Here is a 24,687-nt window from a genome sequence, read left to right on the forward strand (position 1 = left end):
AAGACCTTTTCATTCCAACAGGCCTTTAGGAACTGGCTGTTTTAAAGGAAAAGTGCTGGTGCTGTGAGGTTTTTATTGTTAGTATCTGTATTTTTAATATAATTTATATACATGTCGTTTTAATTCTATTAGTCTTTAATTACTGTTTATTTCATAAAACTTATATCTTGCCTGTAAAAAGAAATCCTCAAAGTGTTTTAAAAAAGATAAAACAATAAAAATCGATTAAAAATTGTAATACTTTAAAACATACAAAAGTTAAAAGATTAAAATTCACCTTAACCTTCTATTGATAATTTTCTGTTTTTAGCTTTTCTAGTTTATCTGTGTTTTTATATTTTTCTTTGCAAGCCGCCTTGAGTCCCTAGGTCTTGGGGGGGGGGGGGAGAGCAGACTATAAAGAAATGTAACAATAATAATGATGCCTGTATATCTGTGTCCTTTCGACACCAATGTGTGTGTCTCACCTGGTATGAGGAGTTTTAAAATATTTACTTCTGTGAAATGGCATTTACATGGGAGGGGGGGGTGTTCCACACCTGCTTTTTCCAGTAAATTATGCAACTCCACAGCTACGACAAGAGGAAGTTCTACCTGCTAGGCTACCTTTTCTTTGTTATTCTCATTGTTTGCTTTTCACAAGACCTGGAGAGGTTCTCACCAGAACTCTTGAAAACCTTTGCATGAAACATTTATGCTCCTTGACTTTTCGCAGCTGTGCTCAACCCAAGGCAGGATGACCCGAAAAACAAATGCAAGTTTATGCAAAAGAGAAGACTTCGCTGCTGTGTTTGTAAGAGCCACTAGCTTTATTTTTTCTCCTGTTTTCACAGGATTTTTGCACAACATGCTGTGAAGTCATTCATGGCACATAAGCCTTTCATGACTCAAGTTATAAACAGAGCTCAAATATGAAAATGCCAAAATGACAGAAGGGAGTCTACATGCAGAACAACACAAAGTGTGTGCCTACTAGACAGTGCTGGCGGTAGCTTTGCTAGATCCAAGCTTTGGAGGGGGGGGGGGCAAGTATGACTGGGTGGATTTGGATGTTATAAAAAAAAAACTTAGAGAAGAGAGATATTACCAAACTCCTTGAGGTTGAAGTTGCTCTAACTTTGACAACCACCCTGCACTGTCTCCTTGAATGTTACCTCCTCTAAGCAAACCTTCCAGCAGCAAGTTCACTGAGCTAATCCTGATGAAGTTTCACAAGTGAAACGCCCTGGAATTCAAGAAAACGGATTGTAGGTTTATTGAGTAGAATGGAAATCCCTCTCTACTGGAGGCGAAACTGAATCCTCGCCAGCTTTGTTTAAAGACACACACCTATTCCATCAGAGAATGGATTTCAAAAAGTAAATCAAACTACCTGCGTGATTAAAATATTATGAAGCTCAATCCCATTTTTTTATATGACCAGATCCTTAATCATAAGGACAACAACAACAAAACGGCCACCCAAGAGATCCAACCTGTCACGTTTTATTTCATGTGCTGGGAGATAGATTCGAACATCCCATACAATGAACAAGATTTACAGTTTCTCTGAAGGAAATGTAAAAAAACAAACAAGCTTTATCATGATTTATTGTTTATTATTAGCAACAATAGCATTTCTGCAAGGCCAAGAAAACATGATTTGCATGTTAGAGAATCAGTGATTTCGGAACTACATTTAAAAATTAAAAACCATTATGAAAAATTCGTAGGGGAAGCATATGTCCTCCCCTACAGGCATTTATTCAGCGCTCATACACACACACACACACGCCAACTACCCCTTGGTTATATCCCTTGCTGCCATCTGCGGCACCGGGACAAAGCCTGTGATCTCTGCGAGTGAGTTTCCACAATCGACACTTTACTCCTGCCCCCAAAAGTGGCATAAAAACCTCATGAGGACTACATGTTCAACTGACTGGCACCCTTTCAAAGAAGTGTTGCCTGAGTAACAGACATCCAAATTGAAACAGCTCAGCCTCCCCCTTCTTTTGCTGTGTCTTCCATCCTCTTTGCTGCTCCCTTTTTGGGTTACACCTTGGGCTGCTGCACTTGTGGCACCAGCACCTAACCTTGCCAGCGAGGCGCAAGAGTTCTTCTGCCCAGAAACAACCTGCAACTGGGCTTTCCTGGATGCCTCCCCCTCTTACCACACTAGGGAGGCCCAGCACCTTGCCTCTGCTGCTGCCTGTCCAGCCCTTACTGATCTAGGGGAGCAGGAGCTCCAAGTTCACAGCTGGACCTCTGCTCCAGGCACAGCAGTGCTCTCTGCCGCCACTGCCTTGCTAGGCCAACTCGTCAGCCAAGCTCTGTGATACCAATCTATAGAGTATGGGTGCAACTCTTCCACGGGTTATCATGGGGCCCAAACACTCATCTGTTGTTGATGAGCACTGGCGGGACGCAGGGCTGGCCTGCAAACTCGTCTTGCGGCTTGCTGACGCCTGGTTGCACCGGCCAACCGGATACAAATGGCTCCCTAGGATTAGAAGCGCTGGAATTTATATTGTTAGTCCTCAAGCCCTGATTGCTCCTAGAGTTCCACTGCTGAATGGTACTCGTCTGCTTGCCAGGAGCTTCGCACGGTGGGTCCTGAAGCGCCTTATACTCTGTGTCGGAAAGGGGGAATGTGCGGGGCTCCCACGGCTGGACGTTCTACGACAGAGAGAAAGAGCAGCAGCGTTAACGGAATAGAATATATTATTGTCATTTGAGGAGGAGGCGCCAGAAAGAGAGAGATTATGCATGCTTCCATCTTGCATGGATGAGATTAAAAAACAGAGGTTTTCTCTTGAAGGAACAACAAAATCAACAGTAATCATCCTCTCAACCCTTATTCATAGGTCTAAGTTTATATATGCCACTTTCTTTATATTGATAAATATGATGCCTTCCATAGAATGAGAAGCTGTTTTAAGTCACTGGCAACAAGATGCCAAGGTGCTCAGCTCAGACATCATGCTAAGCACAATTAAAAGGCCACGCTATAGAATAAGCATTTAAGCAAACCGTGCTTTAGAGATGCATGTCAGCTGTCATTCTTCATCTGCTTAACATTCAGCTTCATTGGCTTACTCCTATTTCAGTGGGGCACAGACAGACACAGTAGGTGCCTTAACTGTCTTAGCTGTGCCTCCTTAACTGTGGTAAGATCAAAGACAACGTAGTTTCAATGCTCTCATTGGCTGCCTTTACAAACCATGGTTTATGAACCAATATAGGTTCAGAGGTAAAAACTATGGCTTGGCATAACAACCCAATTATTGTGATACCTTTTTGGAAGTAAGGTTACAAGGTTTAACTTCTGTTTTTTCCCATCCACCCACCCACAGCACACAAATACAAACAATCCACTGCAATGATACATTCAAAGTCCAAATATAGAAGGTTTATTTGCATCCCCTTCAGCTTGTGAGCAATTCTTCGATTGTATTCTCTTGTCTTTCATGGCAAATCCAAGATGGTGACATCATTTTATACTCTGAATGAGTGACCATGGTGGGCAATGAAGATGATGGAAATGCTTCGAATATGTATGGTTTGCCAAGTAAACAGGCTGTATATGAGCTCTCCATGTAGAAACACAGGTCCTCACCTGAATATCTTCGTCCATTTCTGAGAAGGAGAAGCTTGTGTCTTCACTAAAGGACAGACTGTTTCTGCCCCTGCCCTTTATCAGGAGGGGCTGCAGAACATTGGAAAGTTCTGGGCTGAGAGACCCCATGGGAGAATTTGCATACTGGAGATGGTTAAGATTATGGGACGTGGCATCTGGAGAGCCCGGCTGAGGAATCCATCGGCCATCTGCTCTGTTAGAGCTCCTAAAAGAAAAATACGCCACAAAAAAACAATCACACTGCCAATGTGAAGCCACACTGTGAGGACAACTGTTACATGTGAGAACTGCAAAACTCAAAGAAGTGCAAGCTCAGAAGTGGAGAGGCCTAAAGCCAAGGTATCATGCAGAATTTCAAAATGAACTCTTCACCCATACTGCACACTCTTTAAAAACAACAGGAGCGGGCTGGGTGAGAGAGAGAGTCCACTTGACTTTTCACTGCCATATTTACAGCCTGCACTCTGGCCATAATTCTACTCATGGATTTGACAATGAGGCTAAACTACTAGAGAGATTCTGCCTGGTTTAAGTAAGTAAGGAAATGTGGCTTAATACAGAGTTCTTAGCTGCCACATATTGCAATAATTCTAGTCCTCAGTGTTTGCAGCACAGGATACTAAAGCTCTGAAATTAAAACGAGATCCAATGGTAAATCTTCCTACAGGCAGAGTGTGTGTCTCTCTCTCTCTCTCTCTGTGTGTGTGTGTGTGTGTGTGTGTGTGTGTGTGTGTGTGTGTGAGTGATTTCACTCATCCTGCTATGCTGTTACGATGTTTCCAAATTTTCATGGAAGCCAATTCTCTTCCTACCTGCTCTTACTCCATTAATTTCTGAAAACAGAGAGGCTCAAAATATGATAAATCTCTATTATAAGGGAAATTCCACAGCTGCTTCCAAGCCCGCTTGCATACTTTTGGAGCACCCTTAACAAAAGCTTATTCATTCGTTATTTCAAACCTGTCAACAGTTAGGCAGGGTATGTGTGGGAGTGTGAACTGACCCAAAGCTATCAAATTATTTCCTAGCTAAGGAGAAACTTAAATCTTGTCTACTAAGGCTCAATGCAAAACTCCCAATCCACCCAACCACAGTTCACTTTACTCACTTCTTCATTAATGCTTTGCTCACAAGTTATGGAGGAAACAAAGTTTTGAATATAATCTGACTTGGGAAGAGAAATATTCCACAACACACAGCTAACAGGAAATGTTAGGATACCTGTTCCCTCGCCTATGGGAAATGCTTCCTGCCCAGGAATCCCAGCGGGCCCTTTCCAGCTCTTCATATTTTTGGTGATGGTTCAGATATGTCTCGTCAGAAATATCTTCCAGCTAGGACAAAAGAAAGTTATTTTTGACACATTCAAGAGAGTCAAAGCTGTTTCTAAATATATACCCTCCACCCACCCATCCCAAGATACACAGGAAAAATAACCACATAATCTGTACAGGCCTAGCAGTGCAAGAGTTTAATAAAAGTAAAGTTTCCCCCTTTCCACAGTTGCTAGAACATCACAGGTGTACACAAGTAGATAGGACTGTTTTGGTAAACATGGCTACCAAATAAAGCACGCTAATTTTGTCCAAAAACAGAACCAATTCTGCACCTTAATAACTAAATTTATGGAAAATGTGTATGCAAACCTTTTGGATACACAAGAATGGAGATAACATTTTCTCACACAAAATAGGTTTTACACTCCTCCATGGCAGTGTTATTCAGTCTTGCAGTCTTGAATGAGAACAAACCAAAAGGAGCATGTGTTTGCTTTGATGACTGATTGGTTCAAGACACAAAATGGATGTACTGACTGCTGGCAGGATAAGCAAGTTAAGAATGGTGGTCTGTGACCTAAGGGAGTCAATTCTATGTAAAGTGAAGCTCTACACAGTAAATACAAGGCAAGAGAAGCCCTGGTCCATGCAAGCCTAGTTAGACAGATGCACTGGTTAAGGCATGAGATAATGACCAGATCTGTTCCTCCTCACCTCTGAATCTACTTCTCCTGAGCTCTTGAGCTCTTTGAGATCCACCATTCTCCAGCTGCAGGAAGAAAATGACTCAGGGTTAGGGTAATTTCTGCACATACTGCAAACAACTGCATCAACCAAAAGTGTACTCCAGGGCTTGGCTTGCTATGGTGCTGCTGCTTCCTCAACAGTAGACACTGAGGCAATGCCACATTCTGAAGTCAAATACCTTCTCCCAAAAATCGCCAAAGGAGATGTCAAAACAGGCTATGCCTAGTTAGCTCTAGTGCTCACGTGTGCAAGTCCTAAAAACCATGCAGGTTTCACCTTTCTCATAAGCAAGTGGACCTGCTATATAACTACTGCTGAAATAGGGTGGGGGCGACGACAAGGTGGGATGCACAGAAGGCGAGTAAATGCACACACCATCCTCCAGCACCAGGAAATAAACCCATCCCTTATTCATGGCTACGGGCTTCTTCAATTCCACACTTAAAACATACATTGATGTACAGTGGAACCTTGGTTCTCAAACCTCATCCGTTCTGGGAGTCCGTTCAACTCCTGAAACCATTTGAAAACCAAGGTGCGGCTTCCAATTGGCTGCAGGAGCTTCCTGCACTCAAGCGGACTTCTGGGTTTCCGGCGTTCAGGAGCCAAAATGTAAGAGCACCAAGGCGTTCGAGAATCAAGGTACGACTGTACAGCACAGAACTCAATCACCCTCAACCTTACCACTGCTATTGACTGTGTAGCACGAAGGGATTTATTGGGGGGGGGGTCATATAATTATTAGGGAAACTGCCTTGTGTGCTATATGGCAGAAAAAGGGTGTGTGTGTGTGTGTGTGTGTGTGTGTGTGTTTAAGAGCCTCTATCATGTAGAAGCAAACATACATTGCCTGCACCCAATATTCTTCAAGAGCCATGAAGGCTAGAAAACTGCTCCACGGCTGCAAAATAACTTTAAAAGGAAACAAGAGTTGGCAGTGGATGAAGATGTGCTTTAGGGCCAGCAACCTGTGAACCTCTAGATCAGTGGTTCTTAATCTGTGGGTCCCCAGATGTTGCTGGACTACTACTCCCATCATCCTTGAGCTCTGGCTTTGCTAGCAAGGGGTGATGGGAGTTGTACTTCAACCACATCTGGGGACCCACAGGTTGAGAAAGGCTGCTCTAGATGGATGTTTCTGGACTCCAATTCCCGTCATCCCTGCCAACTGGCTACACTGGCTGCAGATAATAGGAGTTAGGATTCCAGGGCACCCCGGTCTTGCTGTAATACACAATTCAGCCACTGAGTGTTTGGCCAGTTCATGGTATTTTAAGTTCCTCCACACCTGGAAATACAGCTAATGCTTCACCAGGAGGTACAGTTAGGAAACCGCCACTGTGCCTCAGGGCACTTTAGAAAGGAGTGTGTTGATGTGACAACTTCAGGAGGAGTTGTTGTTAACTCAGCCCTGTCCTTGACTAGCAAAACGCCATTTGGCATGGCGTGCTGTACGTTTACTCTTACGAAAGGACAACTGGATTCCTTGCAAAAATTTTGAAAAAGAATCCTCTTATGTCTAAATCAACATGCTCCAGCTGCTGTTTAAATCTGAAGAGCCTCCAGGGGAACCCACCTTGGTGTCAAAATCTCTTTATACTGTAGCTTCTCCACCCGTGTAGCTGCAGCCATTGACATGGGGATCACTATATTGTTGATGTCGTAGGAACATTCCACCTTCTTCTTCTTGGCAGGCTGCTGAAACCAAAGAAGGATCATCAGAAAAGAATACAAAAACGTAGTACTGTCAGTCACATTTCCTCCCAACACATCAAGTACACAGCTGGTTAACAAATGGCGTCTAAATGTCTGCACAGGCAAATATAGAGTCTAGCAGCTGTTTCAACATCTCTCTGCACCGGTACATTACCTGTGTGCTGCGAGACTGTGCTGGTGTGACCTAAGCAGCTGCCACAAATCTGAGCTCTAGGTCAGCACTGATATGCCTACAACAGCACCTCCTATTATTGGCCCAATGCTCCATGCAGAATCAATCTTGCCTGAATAAAAGGACTCTTAGGTGTGCCACATTTTTGCATAGATTTGCTGCAACTGCTCTGTGCAGCAGTTGTTCCTAGCTGCTTTGAGCATGCCAATGGAAAGATCTTCAAAAATAGGTACATCTTAAAAACATGAATAATGAGCAGCCCCCTAACACTGAATGTGCTACAGAGCACAGAATGGGATGGGGAAAGTATCTTGACAGGGTGGGGCTAGGGCAGGCTTCCTCAACCACGGCCCTCCAGATGTTTTTGGCCTACAACTCCCATGATCCCTAGCTAGCAGGACCAGTGGTCAGGGATTATGGGAATTGTAGTCTCAAAACATCTGGAGGGCCGAGGTTGAGGAAGCCTGTGCTAGGGGATGAATTTTTCCAGGCAAAACTCCCAAGGCATTTCGGCCACCATGGAATACAACACTATTAGCCTGAGATATAGTTACTGAGGTCCTTCCAACAGGGAAAGAGGTAACCATATAATCACAGTTGGGCTGTTTACTGATAAACACAGAAGCCATCTGAAATACAGCTTAAGGCTTTTTAAAATACAAAGAGAGCAAACAACCTCAGGATGAAAAAGGGTGAAGTAATATATAGAAAAACACCCAAGACAAGAAGCTGAAGGACACAGGAATATTCTACCCAAAACAAAAATGAAAAGGGGATAAGTGGATGGTCTTTTGCCTCTATTTCCACAGTACATTTTATTCAACCTTCAAGGCTTCCTTTTTCTTTTGAAAAAACCCAGCAATGGTTTTTGGGTTTTTTTTAGTGTAGTAGTCTGCATATCTAACCAATAATATTCCTAAAAGAAAACAAAAAAAGCCACCAGGAGATATGCTTGAAACAGCATAGCAAATGAGTTAGGAGACAATTCAAGGTTAAGAGAACAGCGCATCATTTAAAAAACGTTTTGCACTCCCAAACACGCCTCGCTCAGGGGAAAGATGAAAGAGGCTTAAGTTTAAAGGGAAGTCACCCAGCAACACTAATTCTGCATTTCCTCTTTGCAGTTCGGTTTGCCAGAGGAACTATGTTCCAACTCACCAACATCGAGCTGCTAGCAGTCATGGAATTGCCAGGGACTTGGTTGGAGTGGGGGGAAGGTGTATTTTCAAAGCACAGAGATGGCACATGATGTAAAGAACTGGGTTTGTAGGTCTGAGGGCTAGGAACAAAGAAGCTGCGACTGGCCGATCCTTTCAGCAGAGGACCTGGTAATGAAAACATGAAATTAAGAGGATATACTAACTCTGCAACTTCTGCTTAACCACAAGGTAGATGCGAGTTCATTTTTTCTACTGCACTTTCTGGAAATACCGTATTTTTCGCTCTATAAGACGCACCAGACCACAAGACGCATCTAGTTTTTGGAGGAGGAAAACAAGAAAATAATATTCTGAATCTCAGGAGCCAGAACAGCAGGAGGGATCACTGCGCAGTGAAAGCAGCAATCCCTCTTGCTGTTCTGGCTTCTGGGATAGCTGCGCAGCCTGCATTCGCTCCATAAGACGCACACATGTTTTCCCTTACTTTTTAGGAGGGGAAAAGTGAGTCTTATAGAGCAAAAAATACGGTAGTTTATCTGTTTTTTTTTTAAACGTAGCTTGACTGGAGGAGCAACATCAAGTGGGAGTGAACCGCAAGTGTATCAATATATATGTTACCCTAAAATATTGCTCCCGGTGCCCCCGTTTTGTAGATGTCCCACCTAAACCACCAACAACCCTACTGTTAAAATTGATGCACAATGATGGAGAGACTGGACGGAGAATTTTCTTTTGCCTCTCTTGCAAAAAACAAGCTTGTGTTCCATCCAATAAAATCAACACAATCGTTTTAGGAGAGGGAAAAGGAAAAACTCCATTTAGATAATGAATAATGAACTTAGGAAATTCTCTGATACATGATAAGCTGACCACTCAGATGCTTTTAAAAACCATCGGGCAAGTTCATGGAGGACTGTTATCATGACCAATAGGTACTGATAGATATAAGCAGAACTCCCCTGGACAGAGTCAATAGACCCCTGGTTTCAGATACTGGGGACAAGCAACATGCTATAGCCACCTCTTTCCAGCTGCTGTCAGTGGCCACTCTTGGAAACAAATGGACCTAACGATCCTTTGGTTTGATTTTGCCCATACAGGACATTTCCTCAGACAGAATGCGGCACCTTTAATGGGAACTCAGGCCAAGAGCTAAAATAATGCTTTACTTAGATTGCATATAATTTACCAGATGCAGAGAGAGAAGATGAACAAATGTTGTTGGTAAGGTCTTTCAAACCCCACTGGGGTATCTTGAGAGTCTTGAGTTTATGACTCAACCTGTGGTCCTCTCTCAGCAAGGCTTCAAAGTGTAAATGAAGAGGGTTGCCTATTAGCAGAAGAAAACAAATTGACCCACACTTGTTATTATTCGTTATCCAAATTTATATCCTGTGATTGTTACAAATCATTCACAAATCATAATTGCACTGAATACTTCCGATAATTATAGTACATACATATTAATGGTACAATATTTTGCCTCAAGTTTTTTTAAAAAGATGAGATCGGTTAGATTTCAAATACTGTTCTTGTAGGTTTATGTACTTTAAATTGTGGGGTATTTTGTACCTTGATGCTTTGTGTGCAACTATATTATCTTACTTAAAAAGGGAAATATCTCGGTGAAGGCATGATTTATTTTCTTTGTACTTGCAACTGGTTCCAAGCTCAATGCCGCCTGTCAGGGAACTGACATCTAAAGCGCCGCAGGTGCAAAGGCTCCCTGAGGTTGAGAGAGCAGTAGCAGCGGAAGAGGGAACCAGTAGAGGGCGAGCAAGAACTCCAAGGGAAAGTGAGTCGGAGGGATGGCTCAGAGACGCTTCAAGCGAAACCAGTGGGGAGGTCTCAGGACCTCCTATAGGGACACCCACACCTCGACGGAAACTGTCACGCCGAGAGGCCAGACGACGTGTTTCCGTTAAGGAGCTTTTATGTTGGAAACGTTTCCGAAAGCAGCCACTTTCGGATTCTACTAGTGATTGACGCAGCCATGCTGGAGGGGCTCCGTCACAGGCAGAGGTTTGAAAACCTGATCAAACTCTGAGGGACTTGCATTTTACGCACAAGCAGCTCATCGTCCCATCACAGCAATCCGAAAGACACCGAAAGCCAGCTTGTGCAGAGAGAAGCATCATGAGCAACCCAGCCGGAACCGGGGGTGCAGGAGCAGCTGGAGGGGGTCCAAGCCTGGAAGAAAGGTACAGAGCGTTGGAGATCCAGTTGGCGCTGCAAACGGCGAGGCTTGAGGAGAGGAGGGCTCAGGATGCAGAAAAGGGAAAGGAGAAAACCACCCCGCTCGCCAGAAAGGTACCAGGATTGGTGCAGAAATTCGGGGGGGATCCCAGGAACTATCATGCCTTTAGAACAGAGATGCAATACGCTCTAAACTTGCAGTTTGATGACTTCCCCGACGAGGAATCGCGAGTGGCGTATGTGATTGGCCATCTCGAATCCGGGGCGAAAGATTGGGTTAGACCCCTGATGGCAGCGAATAATGAGATCTTAAAGGACACGAGGAAGTTTTTTCGTGCCATGGACCTGATGTTTTCCAGCGATATTGAGCAGGGGGTGGTGCGAAGGCAGTTAATGGCTTGCCAGCAAGGAAGCAGATCTGTCCGTGAGTACTGGACTGAATTTACTATGCTGATTCATAAATTGGGGTGGGACCTATCGGCGGAGCCCATCCAAATGCTTTTCGAAGAGGGGCTTTCTTCAACCGTCAAAGATGAGCTTTCCCGGGGGCCCAGGGCGGAGTCTATGGACCAATTAACCAAATCTGCGCTGGCCATAGGAGCGCGCCAGGAGGCGAGGGCTTTGGAAAGGCGGGAAGGGAAAGGAGACCGTTGGAGGGAGTTCCGCATTCCAGACATTCCAGAGCCATCTTTCCCGCCGGCAGAGCCGATGGAAGTTGGAACAGCGCGGGCGCGCGCAGTTTCAAATCCCAGTGAAGGGCGGAAGAAGGAGGGAAAGAGCGCCAAGAGATGTTATCTCTGCCAACAGCCAGGGCACTTTGCCAGAGTCTGCCCACAAAGAAAGGAATGGCAAGGGATGGCAGGAGCTGTTGGGGGAAAGGAAGAGGAAAGCAAGGAGCAAGTAAAAGCCAACGCCTGGCTGCCACCGTCGGGGCACAGCAGCCAGGCCAAAGAGCAATGAAAGTGCCCATGCCAGAACCTCCCAGACCTGCTTTAGTGATAGAGGTGTTACTAGAACTGCCAAACGGACACCCACTAAAGGTCAAGGCGCTTTTGGATTCAGGCAGCTCCTGTAATTTCATGAGTAAGGAGTTTGCAGCTGAGCACCAGATACAGACCATCCCTTTAAGTAACCCCTTGCAGGTGACTACGATTGACGGCAGAGAGCTGTTGGGGGGAGAAGTTAGCCAACAGACTGTCCCGATGATAATGAGAGTGGCAAGGCACACCGAACAGATAGCGTTTAATGTGGCCATCCTGGGAGGAGCGCCCATCATTTTGGGGATGAGCTGGCTGGCGCTACACGATCCGCTAGTGGGCTGGCATCAGAGGGTGGTCTCCTTTGGGTCAGCGCATTGCCTAGAACACTGCAAGGAGGGGAAGGTCTCGGGAGGAGACAGAGTCACCCTAGCGGGGATGGAAGTGATGGGCAAAGGGAAGGTGCCCCCGCAATACGCAGATCTGAGCAACGTATTCAGCGAAAGGGAAGCAGACAAACTGCCACCGCATAGACCCTTTGACTGTCAAATCAACCTACTCCCAGGGGCCCAACTCCCAGTAGGCAAGCTGTACGCCATGTCAGACAGGGAGATGCAGGAGCTGAGGGAGTTCATTGACAAAAACTTGAAGCGAGGTTTCATCAGAGAGTCCCGAGCGGTGGGGGGCAGCCCAGTGTTTTTTGTGGACAAAAAGAACACAGACAAACCGAGACTGGTGTGTGACTTCAGGGCCCTCAATGCAGTGTCGGAGCCCCTGGCTTTCCCTATGCCCCGAATTGACGACATTTTGACCAGAGTAAGGAAGGGAAAGATTTTTACAAAACTGGACCTGCGGGGGGCGTACAATCTGATACGCATAAGGAAGGGAGATGAATGGAAGACCACCATGTTTACCCCTTTGGGAGCCTTTGAATACCTCGTTATGCCCTTCGGTCTACAAGGGGGCTCCGCCTGTTTTCAAGCTTTTATAAACCACGTTCTGGGACCTTTGCTCTACAAGAACTGTGTGGCCTTTTTAGACGACGTGTTGGTGTATTCGGAAGATGAGGAACAGCATGTGAGGGACGTTCGAGAAGTGTTGGGCAGGCTGCAAGCCAACCAGCTGTGGGTGAAACTGGAGAAGTGCCAGTTTCATACCAAGGAGGTGGAATTCCTGGGGTACCGCTTGTCAGACAAGGGATTGGCCATGGATCCAGGCAAGGTTCAAGCGGTACTGGAATGGAAGACACCGAAGACCAAGAAGGACGTGCAAAGATTCTTGGGGTTTGGGAACTTTTATCGGAAGTTCATCAAGAACTTTGCCCACTTGACGGCGCCCATCACCGACTGCCTCAGCAGCAAGAAGAAATTTGTTTGGACGGTGGAGGCGGATCGAGCCTTTGAAGAACTGAAAAGGGCTTTCGCCTCGGAAGAACAACTTCTGCATGTGGATTTACAAAAACCCATGAGAGTGGAAACAGATGCATCCGACCGGGCTATAGGGGCGGTCCTTCTTCAACCGGGGAGGAGTGCGTCGGAGTGGAGACCGTGTGCATTCTTCTCGCGGAAACTGAATAAGTCCGAGAGGAATTACACGGTGTATGACAGGGAACTACTTGCCATTCACGAAGCATTCCGGAAGTGGAGACATTTATTAATTGGGGCACAACACAAGGTGCAAGTGTGCACCGACCACAAAAATTTAGAGTATTGGAGAACAGCTCGAGTGCTCAACCAACGACAAGTGAGATGGGCACAGGAATTCTCCAAATTTAACTTTGAGATTTGTTATGTGCCAGGCCCAGAAAACGTCAGGGCGGATGCGCTCTCACGCAAACCAGAATATTGGGAAGGGGAGGAGGTGATCGAAGAGAGACATGTCATCCCGGAGGACCGCTGGGTGTGTGGGGCGGCGCTGGTGGGGCAACGGGAACTGGTGGAGGAAACGGAAAATGATGAATATGCCCAGGATAAGCTCAGAGGTCTCAGGGGGGAGGGCGAGAGCCCCGGAGGTTTTGAGGAAAGAAATGGGGCATTGTATTACAAAGGGGCACTGTATATACCCGAAGGTGAATTGAGGGGGAGAGTACTCAAGCAGTTGCATGATAGCCCCACGGCGGGACATTTTGGGCAACACAAAACCATGTGGTTGGTTACCAGGGAATTTTGGTGGCCTAAGGTGAGGGAAGATGTAAGGGAGTATGTAAGAGGGTGTGACCAATGTCAGCGAGCCAAAGGGGAAAGAAGGGCGCCGGCAGGGTTATTAGAACCTTTACCCACACCAGAACGGCCTTGGGAAGCGATATCAATAGATTTTATGACGGATCTGCCAAGGTCCAAGGGGAAAACAGCCATCATGGTAGTAGTAGACCTGTTAACTAAGATGTGCCATTTTGTAGCATGCTCACATGCAGTCACAGCGGAAGAAACGGCGAAGTTGTTTGTGGAACATATCTTTAGGTTGCACGGGGCTCCCTCGAGGGTGATCTCAGATCGAGGCAAACAATTTACTTCCAGGTTCTGGAGGAAGCTCATGAGCTTGCTACACGTGGAAGTTAATTTTTCAACTGCCCGGCACCCTGAAACCAACGGGCAGGCGGAAAGGGCAAATGGCATTCTTCAACAATATCTTAGGTGTTATGTCAATGACAGAGAGAACGATTGGGTCGAAAAGTTGGCGTTGGCAGAATTTGCCTACAATAATGCGGAGAATGTGTCCACAGGGATGAGTCCCTTTTTGGCTAATTACGGGTGTCACCCCAGGGCATTTCCAGGGGAAGGAGGGGAGAGATGGAGCGTTCCAGCGGCTGAACATTTTGTAGAAGAGATGGAAGCCATCCATCAGCAGCTCCAGCTCAACTTAGAAAGGGCCAAGGCACAATATAAGAAGCAGGCAGACAAGAACAGAAGGGAAGGTGAAACCATAAGGGTGGGGGATCAAGTGTGGTTGTCAACCCAAGGGTTGCCGTTCAAAGGGGGTTGTAAGAAACTGAGGCCCAGAAGATTGGGACCCTTTGAGGTGATTCAGCAGGTCAACCCGGTAGCTTTCAAACTCCGATTACCCAACCACATGAAATTGCACCCAGTGTTCCACAGGTCGTTACTGTCACCATACAGGGGGGGACGTGAAGGGGAGCACGTCAGGGGACCAGCCTTGGAAGAGAGGGAACGCCGCAACCATGTAGCGGAAATCCTCGATTCCAGGTGGAAGGGTAATCAGGTGGAGTATTTGGTGGCGTGGGAAGGGGAACCGGAGTCAGAAAACACCTGGGTAAGTGCAGAGGAAGTCAATGACGAGGTTTTAACAGAAACGTTCCACCAAAGGTTCCCGAGGAAACCTCAGCCTATAGCAAGGTTTAGGAGGGAGTATTTCGGCACCACCGATGAGGAAGAGGAAATGGAAGGGTTCGCGGAGTCGGAGTTGGAAGATGGAGTGGACTCTGATGACGAAGAGTACCTAGAGAGTAGGAACAGCAACAAGTGGAAGGAAGTGTTCGCGACGTCGGAAGATGAGGGAGGTTCTTTCAGGGGTTTTACCTCCTCACCGCCAGTAGGAGAGGAGACGGGAGGGGGTGAAGGGGGCCCTGGAGGGGAGGTGGATGTCAGGGAACTGACATCTAAAGCGCCGCAGGTGCAAAGGCTCCCTGAGGTTGAGAGAGCAGTAGCAGCGGAAGAGGGAACCAGTAGAGGGCGAGCAAGAACTCCAAGGGAAAGTGAGTCGGAGGGATGGCTCAGAGACGCTTCAAGCGAAACCAGTGGGGAGGTCTCAGGACCTCCTATAGGGACACCCACACCTCGACGGAAACTGTCACGCCGAGAGGCCAGACGACGTGTTTCCGTTAAGGAGCTTTTATGTTGGAAACGTTTCCGAAAGCAGCCACTTTCGGATTCTACTAGTGATTGACGCAGCCATGCTGGAGGGGCTCCGTCACAGGCAGAGGTTTGAAAACCTGATCAAACTCTGAGGGACTTGCATTTTACGCACAAGCAGCTCATCGTCCCATCACACCGCCCATTTGGTATTTAACTTATATGGCTTTCCTGAATTACATTTTACTCCCAACCATACTGACAGGGCTGAACAATATATTGATGTATTGTCCAAAACCAGATTAAAGTCTATATTGTGGTATTTGTTTCGTAATTTATGACCTGGAAATGTTGTGAATTCTCTCTCTCTCTCTCTCTCTCTCTCTCTCTCTCTCTGTGTGTGTGTGTGTGTGTGTTTTGCAAAAATCACAACACTGGAAAAATAGCTCCACCCTTATTTCAGACATTGTGATATATCGTTATATCACGATGTTTAGCTGGTGATATATTGCAATGTTGAAAACCAGGTATCGCCCAGCCCTACATAAACACAATCCATTTCGATATTAACAAAAAGTAAATGACTAAGGCTTTTCACATGTCACAGCACAGGAATCCTGCACGCTCTGTAAACTACGGTCAGCAAGGTTAAGTGTGGATCTTCACAGATTTGGCTTTCATCAGCAAGGTCTGGCTCACTTTAAACCAGGGGTGGCTAACCTGTGGCTTCTAGATGCTGTTGGGATTCCAACTCCCATCAGCCCCAGCCCCCATGTCCAACGGTCCAATAGCATCTGGACATTATATAAATGAATGAATAACAAACAGCAACAAAATTTGAAAGCCACAAGTTAGCCACCCATGTTTGAAACGAATGATAGGGAGGGAAATGTTTGAGTGATACTTTTACCAATGAGAGAATCACAATATAACACACCAGAATTTATACAAAGAAATGTGACTAAAGCATCGCTGAAATAAACTCAGTGCCACTGGTCATCTTGCAAAAACACCTCCTTTGGCACTTACAAAATAATGGCAGCACACTGCTTTTATTGCTTTTGCAGATTTCCCAACTTTTGCTTTCTAGTAATCTTTTTACATGATTCTCTTAAAACCCTTTAAAAGGCGGTACGTTAATTCTTTAGAGAAGCTGTCCTCCATGGAAATATCAAGCAAAATAAAATGAAACTGTTCTACATCATGGAAATTCAGCCTCTACAAATGTGGCAGAAGACAGGAGTGCCAAAACCTCCACTGAGATATGATGGCAAACACTCAGCTCATGCTAGTAGAATGAAGAAAAGCCTCCTAAATAGGCAGGTTGTTCATTCCACATGAAGAGGCTGTTTATCGTTTTACTCACCGTGGGAAAATGATAGAATGGGATGGAAGCCTGAGTCCAGCAGAGCTACCCGCTCCTCTAAAGACATTGTCTCTGGGTCTATGGTCTGGACAGAGGCCTTACAGTCACACAAGATGCAGGAATTGGGTCGTTCACAGTTGCACTTCATACTGAGAGGTTTCTGTGGCTAGAACACAAAGGATATCAACAAAATAGTTATTTATCTGGAACAGCAAAATCGACCACTCTCTGTTTCAGGCACAGGTTAAAGATGACTGCAAACCAAGTAACCCAAAGGCCTAATACATCAAAAAGCAGAAGCACAACAAGATCTGTGGAAAACGTTGCTTCTTCCAGAGAACAAAGGCAAGCAAGAAGTGCCAAAACTCAGCAGTATGGGTGGGGCCTAAGAGTACAACTGTCACTTCCTTTCCAATCTCTTCCTGTTCAGAATCCTGGCTCTTCCCTTTGCAAACATTCCATTTCTACTTGCTGTCATGACTGAATACAAACAGTGAGCTTAAAATAAATAAATGTGTGATATATTACCTGTTCCCATGTCTCTCTTCATACTGCTGAACCAGTTTTTTAGCAGAGCATTTAGCAATACTAGAATGACTACAACTGGGAGGCTGCAGATTCAAATCCCTGCTCAGTGACAAAGCTTAGGATGATAGCCAGACCTACTGAAATCAATTGCCTTAAGTAATTAGGTGAGCTATCCCAGTGGAGATGCTACCCCCTTTTTTTTTTAAAAGAGCCAATTTTCTCTTGTTAGCATACTTTACATGATTCATGGTGGAATAATAGTGCCAGAATCTTTCAGGTGCTCATCTAACTAACATTGCCTCTACTACTACTATTAAAGTAGTAGTAGCAGCAGTAGTACTAGCCCATTAGAATTATTATTATGTATTTATACCCAGCCTTTTCCCCTACGCACTCAAGGCAGCTTACAGATAGACGCACGAATCATTTAAAATGTAGCATAAAAACAATTAAACATCAATAGAACTAAAACTACATACATATAGTAAACATACAATAAAAACAGCACAGCACCGGCCCTTTCATTAAAGCAGTCAATCCCCAAAAGCCTGTTGGAACAAGTAGGTTTTCACTTGCTGGCAGAGGGACAACAAGGAGGCAGCCAATCTAGCTTCTCCAGGCAGGGAGTTCCAGAGTTGGGGAGCAGCCACCGAAAAGACCCTTTCCTGCATTCCAACAAAGAGTGCTTGTGAGGGTGGCGGGACCAAGAGAAGAGCCTCTCCCGTAAGATCTCAAAAGCCAGGCAGGTTCTTAGGAGGGAATGCCGTATTTTAGATAGCTTGTACTTAAGCCACTGTCAGGGAACTGCCATTGGAGCCAGAGGCGGAGGCAAGGCTCCAGAGCGATGCTGGAGAGGGGCCCAGCAGGGAAAGAGGCAGCCCATCTGCTGGGGAAGGAAATCAGCGTAACACCAGGGGTGAAGGGGGGCAGATGGGGGAATCGGAGAGAAGGCTACAGGACTCTTCCCCGGAGACCAGTGGGGAGAGCACGGGTACTCCGCTGCCCACACCCTCCCTGCGCAGAAGACTTCCGCGCAGGGAGAGTAGGAGGAGACTTGGCGTCAAAGAACTTCTTTGCTGGAAGAAGTTCAAGAAATGCCCACTGACGGATTCTGCCAGCGACTGAAACAGCCACGAAGTGAAGGGCTGTCCAGACAGAAAGGGTTCAACCAGGTAACCTAGCCAGGAGTGGCGGCAACTTACGCACGAGCAACCCCTATAACCATTACAGCCACCTATGATTTTAAAGGTTATAACCAGCACTTTGAATTGTGCCTGGAAACAGAATGCTATCCAGTGGAGCTGCTCTAGCAAGGTCTGCTCCCTATAACCAGCCCCAGTCCAGAGTCTGGCTGCAGCTCTTTGAGCACTTTCCAAAGGCTGCCCTACGCAGAGTGTGTTACAGTAATCCAAATAGGCTGTAACCAAGGCATACGTCGCTGTGGCCAAATCAGACATCTCAAGCGATTCTGTCTGGAATTCCTACAGTCCAGAACTCCAAGGTAACAAGGCTACCACAATTTGATTGCTGCCACCAGACCAAATTGTGTCCTGCCTGTCTCTCCTTAAAGGATGGAATTGAGACAAACATTATCAGAACCTTCTTCAACAACAGCTGCAGAGGTGAAACATCGCACCTACCTTTCTGCTAAGGTGTGAGACTGCACTGACTCTCACCAGCCTGCGCTTCCTGTATCTGCAAATTGGACGGATTCTAGCAGCAACACAGCTGTTGTCAAGGGAAGACAGTGTAGCAGGCAGGCTGTTGTTGAGTTGCTTCGGTTTCTTGAGAATCCTGTCGGCATCCACATCATCTTGGGAATTGCTGGTGGAGCATGTGTTGAAACTGCAGTCAAAAGGAAGAGATTCACACACTGAAAATTCTTCTGAAAGGGGAAGCCATAAGATACAATACTGGACTTGGGCAGATTATCCTATTACATGTATTTTTGTAGTTTCAGTCCTCATCGGTCACATTTGACCTACCGAAAGCAACACAGAGCCTTGTAGCACCTTAAAGAGTAACATTTACTTCTCTAAAAATTAATTTTATTAGAGTTTATAATGAAAACTACTAAAATTATTGCCAAATATCTTTTTTTGTCCAAACAAAAAGAGGTAAAGAGAAGAGAAAGAAAAATAAAAAGGAATAGAAAAGGAATTTAAAAAGAGAAAGTGTAAGAAAAAAAGAGAGAAAAGGTAAGACGCTCTATATACATTATTCCCTAAACCATTAACTTCAATTCTCAAATCCAAATGCCATTATTTCTTTCCCCCCCACGCAAATAGTATGAGAGGTTTCCAAATGCGTAAAGAGTAACATTTTTACAGCATCAGCTTTCACAGTCTTTAGTCCACTTCATCAGATGTGTAAAGTATTATCATGAGTTGCAAGTATACATAAACATACAACTGTGTTGTTTGGGGGGGGGGGCAAGGTTGTAAACAGACTGTTGGCAAGTAAAGAAAAGCAGAACGTATATAGTTTCACTTCTGACAAGGCTTAAAAAAATAAAAAATACTAACATTGATTATACTGTTCCACTCAGAGTCAGCATGAGGTAGGAAATAGGGTTAACCATGCTGGCTATTTGCACCAGCTTTGCTTTACAATTACCAAAAAACAAAATTGACAGCATAGAACTTCAGAGGGCTAGCAGGACAATTGTAAACAACCTTGCCCTTCGAAGAGTGATGTAGGCTTCCCAGAAAACTTCTCAAAACCCTTTATCAAATGGATTCTGATTTAGCATGACTTGTTTGACATGCATGCAGTAAACGAAACTATAGAAGTACAACATATTAATTTAACAAGCTATAGAAATCTCTCAAAAAAAATTCCAAGAGCCAGAAAACTGATTAGGGAGAAAAAAAAATCAGCAAAATACGTTCCTGGTTGCATGGTATGGGTTTGAGGCCACCTTGCTGAAGCTAAACAGGAGTGGATCTGGTCAGTGTTTGAATTGGAGACTTCCTGGGAACATGTACACTGCCTTGGATTCCATGATGGAAGCAAGGCAGGATATAAACATTTTCTTAAAAAATGAATGTTCTTTCAAGGTTATATTTTTAAAAATTGAAAGCTGTAGAAATGATTTTTACTGGAATAACTAAACATTTTAAGGCATGATAATAGTAGACACTTCCCTAATTCTTGAAGTTTTAAAGGGGGGATTGAAGACTCTTAAAACTGTTAACATTAATTTTAGCGCACTCCCAAAATCAAGCATATAAATTTAGCTATGTGTACATGCGTCCTAGGAAGAGTCATTTGAAAAAGCAGTGTTACACCAATTTACATTATTTAGTAATGTTATGAAACAATAGGATGGATCCAGAAAGTGGCTTGTAAAACTCAAGTCCCATCACTCTTCTCTTGAACTGCCTCTCCAGAGTGTCAAGAGACCTGCCTGAAGACGGTTAAGTGTATAATTGTAAAGTAGGGGAAGGAAACAGCCCACACTGTTCAGGAATGATGCTTCAAAAGGATATAAAGGGGGGTGGAACCAATTTGCTGAGTGAGCAGCCTTTTGCTCAGGCAATCTTTGGCTGCAATCTAATAGTGTGGATCCGCAGAACCATGGGTGGAAGGGAAAATGGATTAGCTCTGCCCTGTGAACTCACATGCCAGCAACAAAGGCCATTTTCCACAGTGCAGAACCATAGTGTATCAGGAAGTTGAATTACAGAGCAACAGCAAATGACAAAAACAGGGTGAATACACTCTAGTGGGCCTTAAGAAAAAGTCTCAAAAAAGGCTTTCTGCAAAGTCTTAAGTAAGAGGTTGTGCAAATGGAGCAACCTCTCTGGGTTTAGGGTCATTTCTCTCATGCTCTTCTGTGAGCTAAAGAAGCACTTGGCTAGCAGAAAGACACGTTTGGATCCAATCCAATGCATTTTAAGAAAAGCAAACAGGTTGAAAAATATGAGCTTTATGTTTCTCTGGGAAATATTCCACCCATCCATACTATTGCCTTAAGAGATATTAAGAGGAATATGCAAAACCCAGCATGCTTCAGTACATTTAAACACATTCCTGTTCTACAAACAACCTGAATCCACTGTCACTTAGGACAAAAGGCCCAAGAGGTTTTTCATACCACTGTGAAGTTTGCAAGCCCTGGGGAAGAGGTTTGGGTGACTGAACGCATATACACAGCCCAGAGCCCCACGCCAGCAAATGTCCAGTTTGCGAGGGGGTGGGTCTCAAACTTCACCATGTTGGCTTCTGCAACTGTGAGGAAGGGGAGAGGGAGAAAAGGAAAAGGGGAAAACCCAAGCTCCTTTCATGTTTTAAAAACAACTCCTTCCCTTCTACATAGCAGTCACAGACAACTATGCATTCCAACCCCGGGGCGTGGGAGACCCAACCACCACAAACCCGGTTCCAGGGTAGTGACATACACCCAGCCCATTTCCAACTACTCTTGGCCCGCCCATTTAACACAATGCAGCAGTGGGAGCAGAACAGGGAAAGGGAGAGCTCCAGGCAGACAGAGTGAGAGGGAAAGAAAAACACTCTCCTTCCTCTTGTAATTAAAGGATTAATCTTTACTAAATATTTGTGAGCAATTATGTTTTTATAATCTAAACCGGGGGTTGCCAACTCCCAAGACACTGCGATCTACTCACAGAGTTAAAAACTGGCAGTGATTAGGTCGTTGTTGAGCTTTTTTTGGGGCGAGGAAAGCCCCATTTCTTTGGGGTGCAGGGGGAAAATGCAATGTTGTTCAGCTGCTTTGGGGGGAGCCAGTGATCTACCCAGAGATGTCCAATGATCTACTGTTAGATCACGATCTACCTGTTGGACGTGCCTGATCTAAATCAAAATAAGAGGCACCATTAAGGGCTATGGACATTGTTTTGCTGACATGCACCCACACCCTTGAATGCCACAGAGAAATAGTCTGGCAAAGAGAGCAACTCAAGCAGGGATTAAACCTTTTTATCAACATTAAACATTTTCAAAATCAAAACCTTAAGAAGACAGGCAAAACACAGTTGTGTTTATTTTGTTTTATAGCCTGCTGTACAGGGTCCAACTTAAGGGAGCAATGTGCTTAACGATTTAAGGCAAAGTGGTCCCATCAAAACAGAAGCAATCCTCCTGGGAGGGAATCATTGTCCCAACTTGGACAGGGAGCCACAGAACTGGTGGGTGCAGCAGAGGCAGGGATTGGATTGGATTGATCTTTATTACGGCCATTGGCCCGTTACACGACAGTTTCCCATACCAACATATTATACTTAAACCTCCAAATTTAAAATCGTAAAAACTTACAAAAGACAAACAGTAACCGAAGCAAAACAAAAACAAAGACCACCATCATACATTACAATAAATTTGTAACCTATACATCGCCCTCTGCTCATAAATTAATCAAGGATATCAATGGTGATATCGCCTAAAACATAGATCATGGTTTAAAACAATGGTGATATCACCTAAAACATGGTCATGGTTTAAAGGGGTTATCCGAATCACACAGGAGACTGTTTCTCTTCTTTAGGGATAGGACGCTGATCAGGAATCTGGCAACCATGAGTGATTTTAGGGGGTCATCATCAATTAGTAGATATCTCAGTTTGGCTTCAATCGTATCATCGGCAATTCCCTTAAGATATTGAGCAAGAAACTTGCTCCTGGCTGGTAAGTGAAAAGCACAGTCAAAAATTATGTGATGCAACGATTCCGGTGCCCCACAATTACAATCACATAAGAGTGATATCTGTCCATTGGAGAATCTATTTCTCAGCACGTTCGATGGGAAGGTGTTGGATCTTGCCTTTACAAAGGCATATCTATGAGCTGAGGAAGTTAAGGAATTCAAATAGAGGCAGGGAGAACGGTTACAACACATAGAGCCAACATTCAGGAGGAAGCAATGTTGATGCATTTTATATGCCCAGGTGTTCTGATCTTTTCTGCCAGAAAACAGACGGTACTCAGAACAAAGCAAGACAAAGTAGGCTTTTGCTTACCGAAACACTGTGGTAGAAAAATGAAGATTCTGAGGTTTCACACCTTGCCGTTTTAGTCAAACATGGTAAAGGCACATGCTGAGCTAGTGATGGCTGTTTCAAGATACTGTATTGTGTTCTTCTTTTTTTGAAACGCTTTATTCAACCAACCTTTCCCAGCCTGGCATTCTCCATATCTTTGTTTGACAATTGTTGCCATCATTCCTGACTACTGGCCCATACTAGCTTGGACTCAGGTTTGTCTACAGTGCAATAACAACTGGGGGCTGGGGAAGGCTTTTCTAGACATTTGTTGAGATAACTAGGCTTCCCAAGTTGTGCCCAGAACATTACCAAAGTGCACCCAACCTACTAAGGCGGCTTGTGTCAGGTGCTGCAGTGAAGCATCCTCTAAGCATTTGCTACTTCATGTTCATAGCATCAACCAGAGACCCCTCACACAGCACCTAATGAACCAAGAAGAGCCCTGCTGGATCAGTGTCCATGGGATAGCAAGTAGGAACAGAGGCATGGATCCAACTGAATGGGATGGAGCATGCCAAGAATCTGGAGTCCGGCCACTTAGCATTCCATTCATTTCACGAGTTATCTGCTGCCAACAGACATTAAAAGATACTGATCACAATGCCCAAGCAACAGCCAACATGTAAAGATTTGCAATCTCTTAAATCTTTGACAACTATGGCTCGTTGTAAAGTGCTGTGACATGCCTCAGGCTTACGCATTCCCCTCACCCCTCCTTTGCACACAAGAAGAGGATATTTAAAGGTTTCTGAATATAGTTCAGAAAGTAGTTTGCACAAACCACAGGCAGAAAACTTACAGCGTCTTGTGCAATTAGGCTTCTGCCTCCTCTCCCCTGTCTACTCCCTGTGCATTCTCCACATCTACTGCAGAGTATCCCCCAAATCTCTGGAGCAGCTTTTGGAGCTGGGGGGTGGCAACTGCAGGGGGGAGGAGAGTCAAGATGCAGTCCTGCTGCATAAGTGAAAGTCTACTTTGCTTGTGCAAACTGCTTGTACAGGAACACTGTTGGATAAAACCCTCTATAAACGAACAAGGATCTCACATCAGGCTCACATCCTGGTTGGACATAATGGCTTATTCATTTCAGTTTTTACAAGCCATGGTTTCCTGCA

At 44.9% G+C, this 24,687-nt stretch overlaps 1 protein-coding gene across 2 annotated transcripts in view; it reads right to left on the reverse strand.

Moving 5' to 3' along the window:
* Positions 1-1,577: 1,577 nt before the first annotated feature.
* LOC309381127 (KAT8 regulatory NSL complex subunit 1-like) overlaps positions 1,578-24,687 on the reverse strand; it is a 48,965-nt gene continuing 25,855 nt past the window's right edge. Inside the window, exons 5-13 of one of the 2 annotated variants that reach the window (XM_081931658.1) lie at positions 19,208-19,412; positions 17,040-17,205; positions 9,881-10,021; positions 8,690-8,856; positions 7,220-7,341; positions 5,611-5,665; positions 4,841-4,953; positions 3,599-3,824; positions 1,578-2,658 (exon numbers count right to left, since the gene is read on the reverse strand). In XM_081931658.1, coding sequence (XP_081787784.1) covers positions 2,377-2,658; positions 3,599-3,824; positions 4,841-4,953; positions 5,611-5,665; positions 7,220-7,341; positions 8,690-8,856; positions 9,881-10,021; positions 17,040-17,205; positions 19,208-19,412 — 1,477 coding nt within the window. In that variant the 3' untranslated portion in view covers positions 1,578-2,376. The remainder of the gene's footprint in view (positions 2,659-3,598; positions 3,825-4,840; positions 4,954-5,610; positions 5,666-7,219; positions 7,342-8,689; positions 8,857-9,880; positions 10,022-17,039; positions 17,206-19,207; positions 19,413-24,687) is intronic. The other variant, XM_081931659.1, reaches the window with a different exon arrangement.

This window comes from Podarcis melisellensis, assembly GCF_964234715.1.
Source record: "Podarcis melisellensis genome assembly, chromosome: 12".
In the NCBI taxonomy this organism is placed as follows: domain Eukaryota; kingdom Metazoa; phylum Chordata; class Lepidosauria; order Squamata; family Lacertidae; genus Podarcis; species Podarcis melisellensis.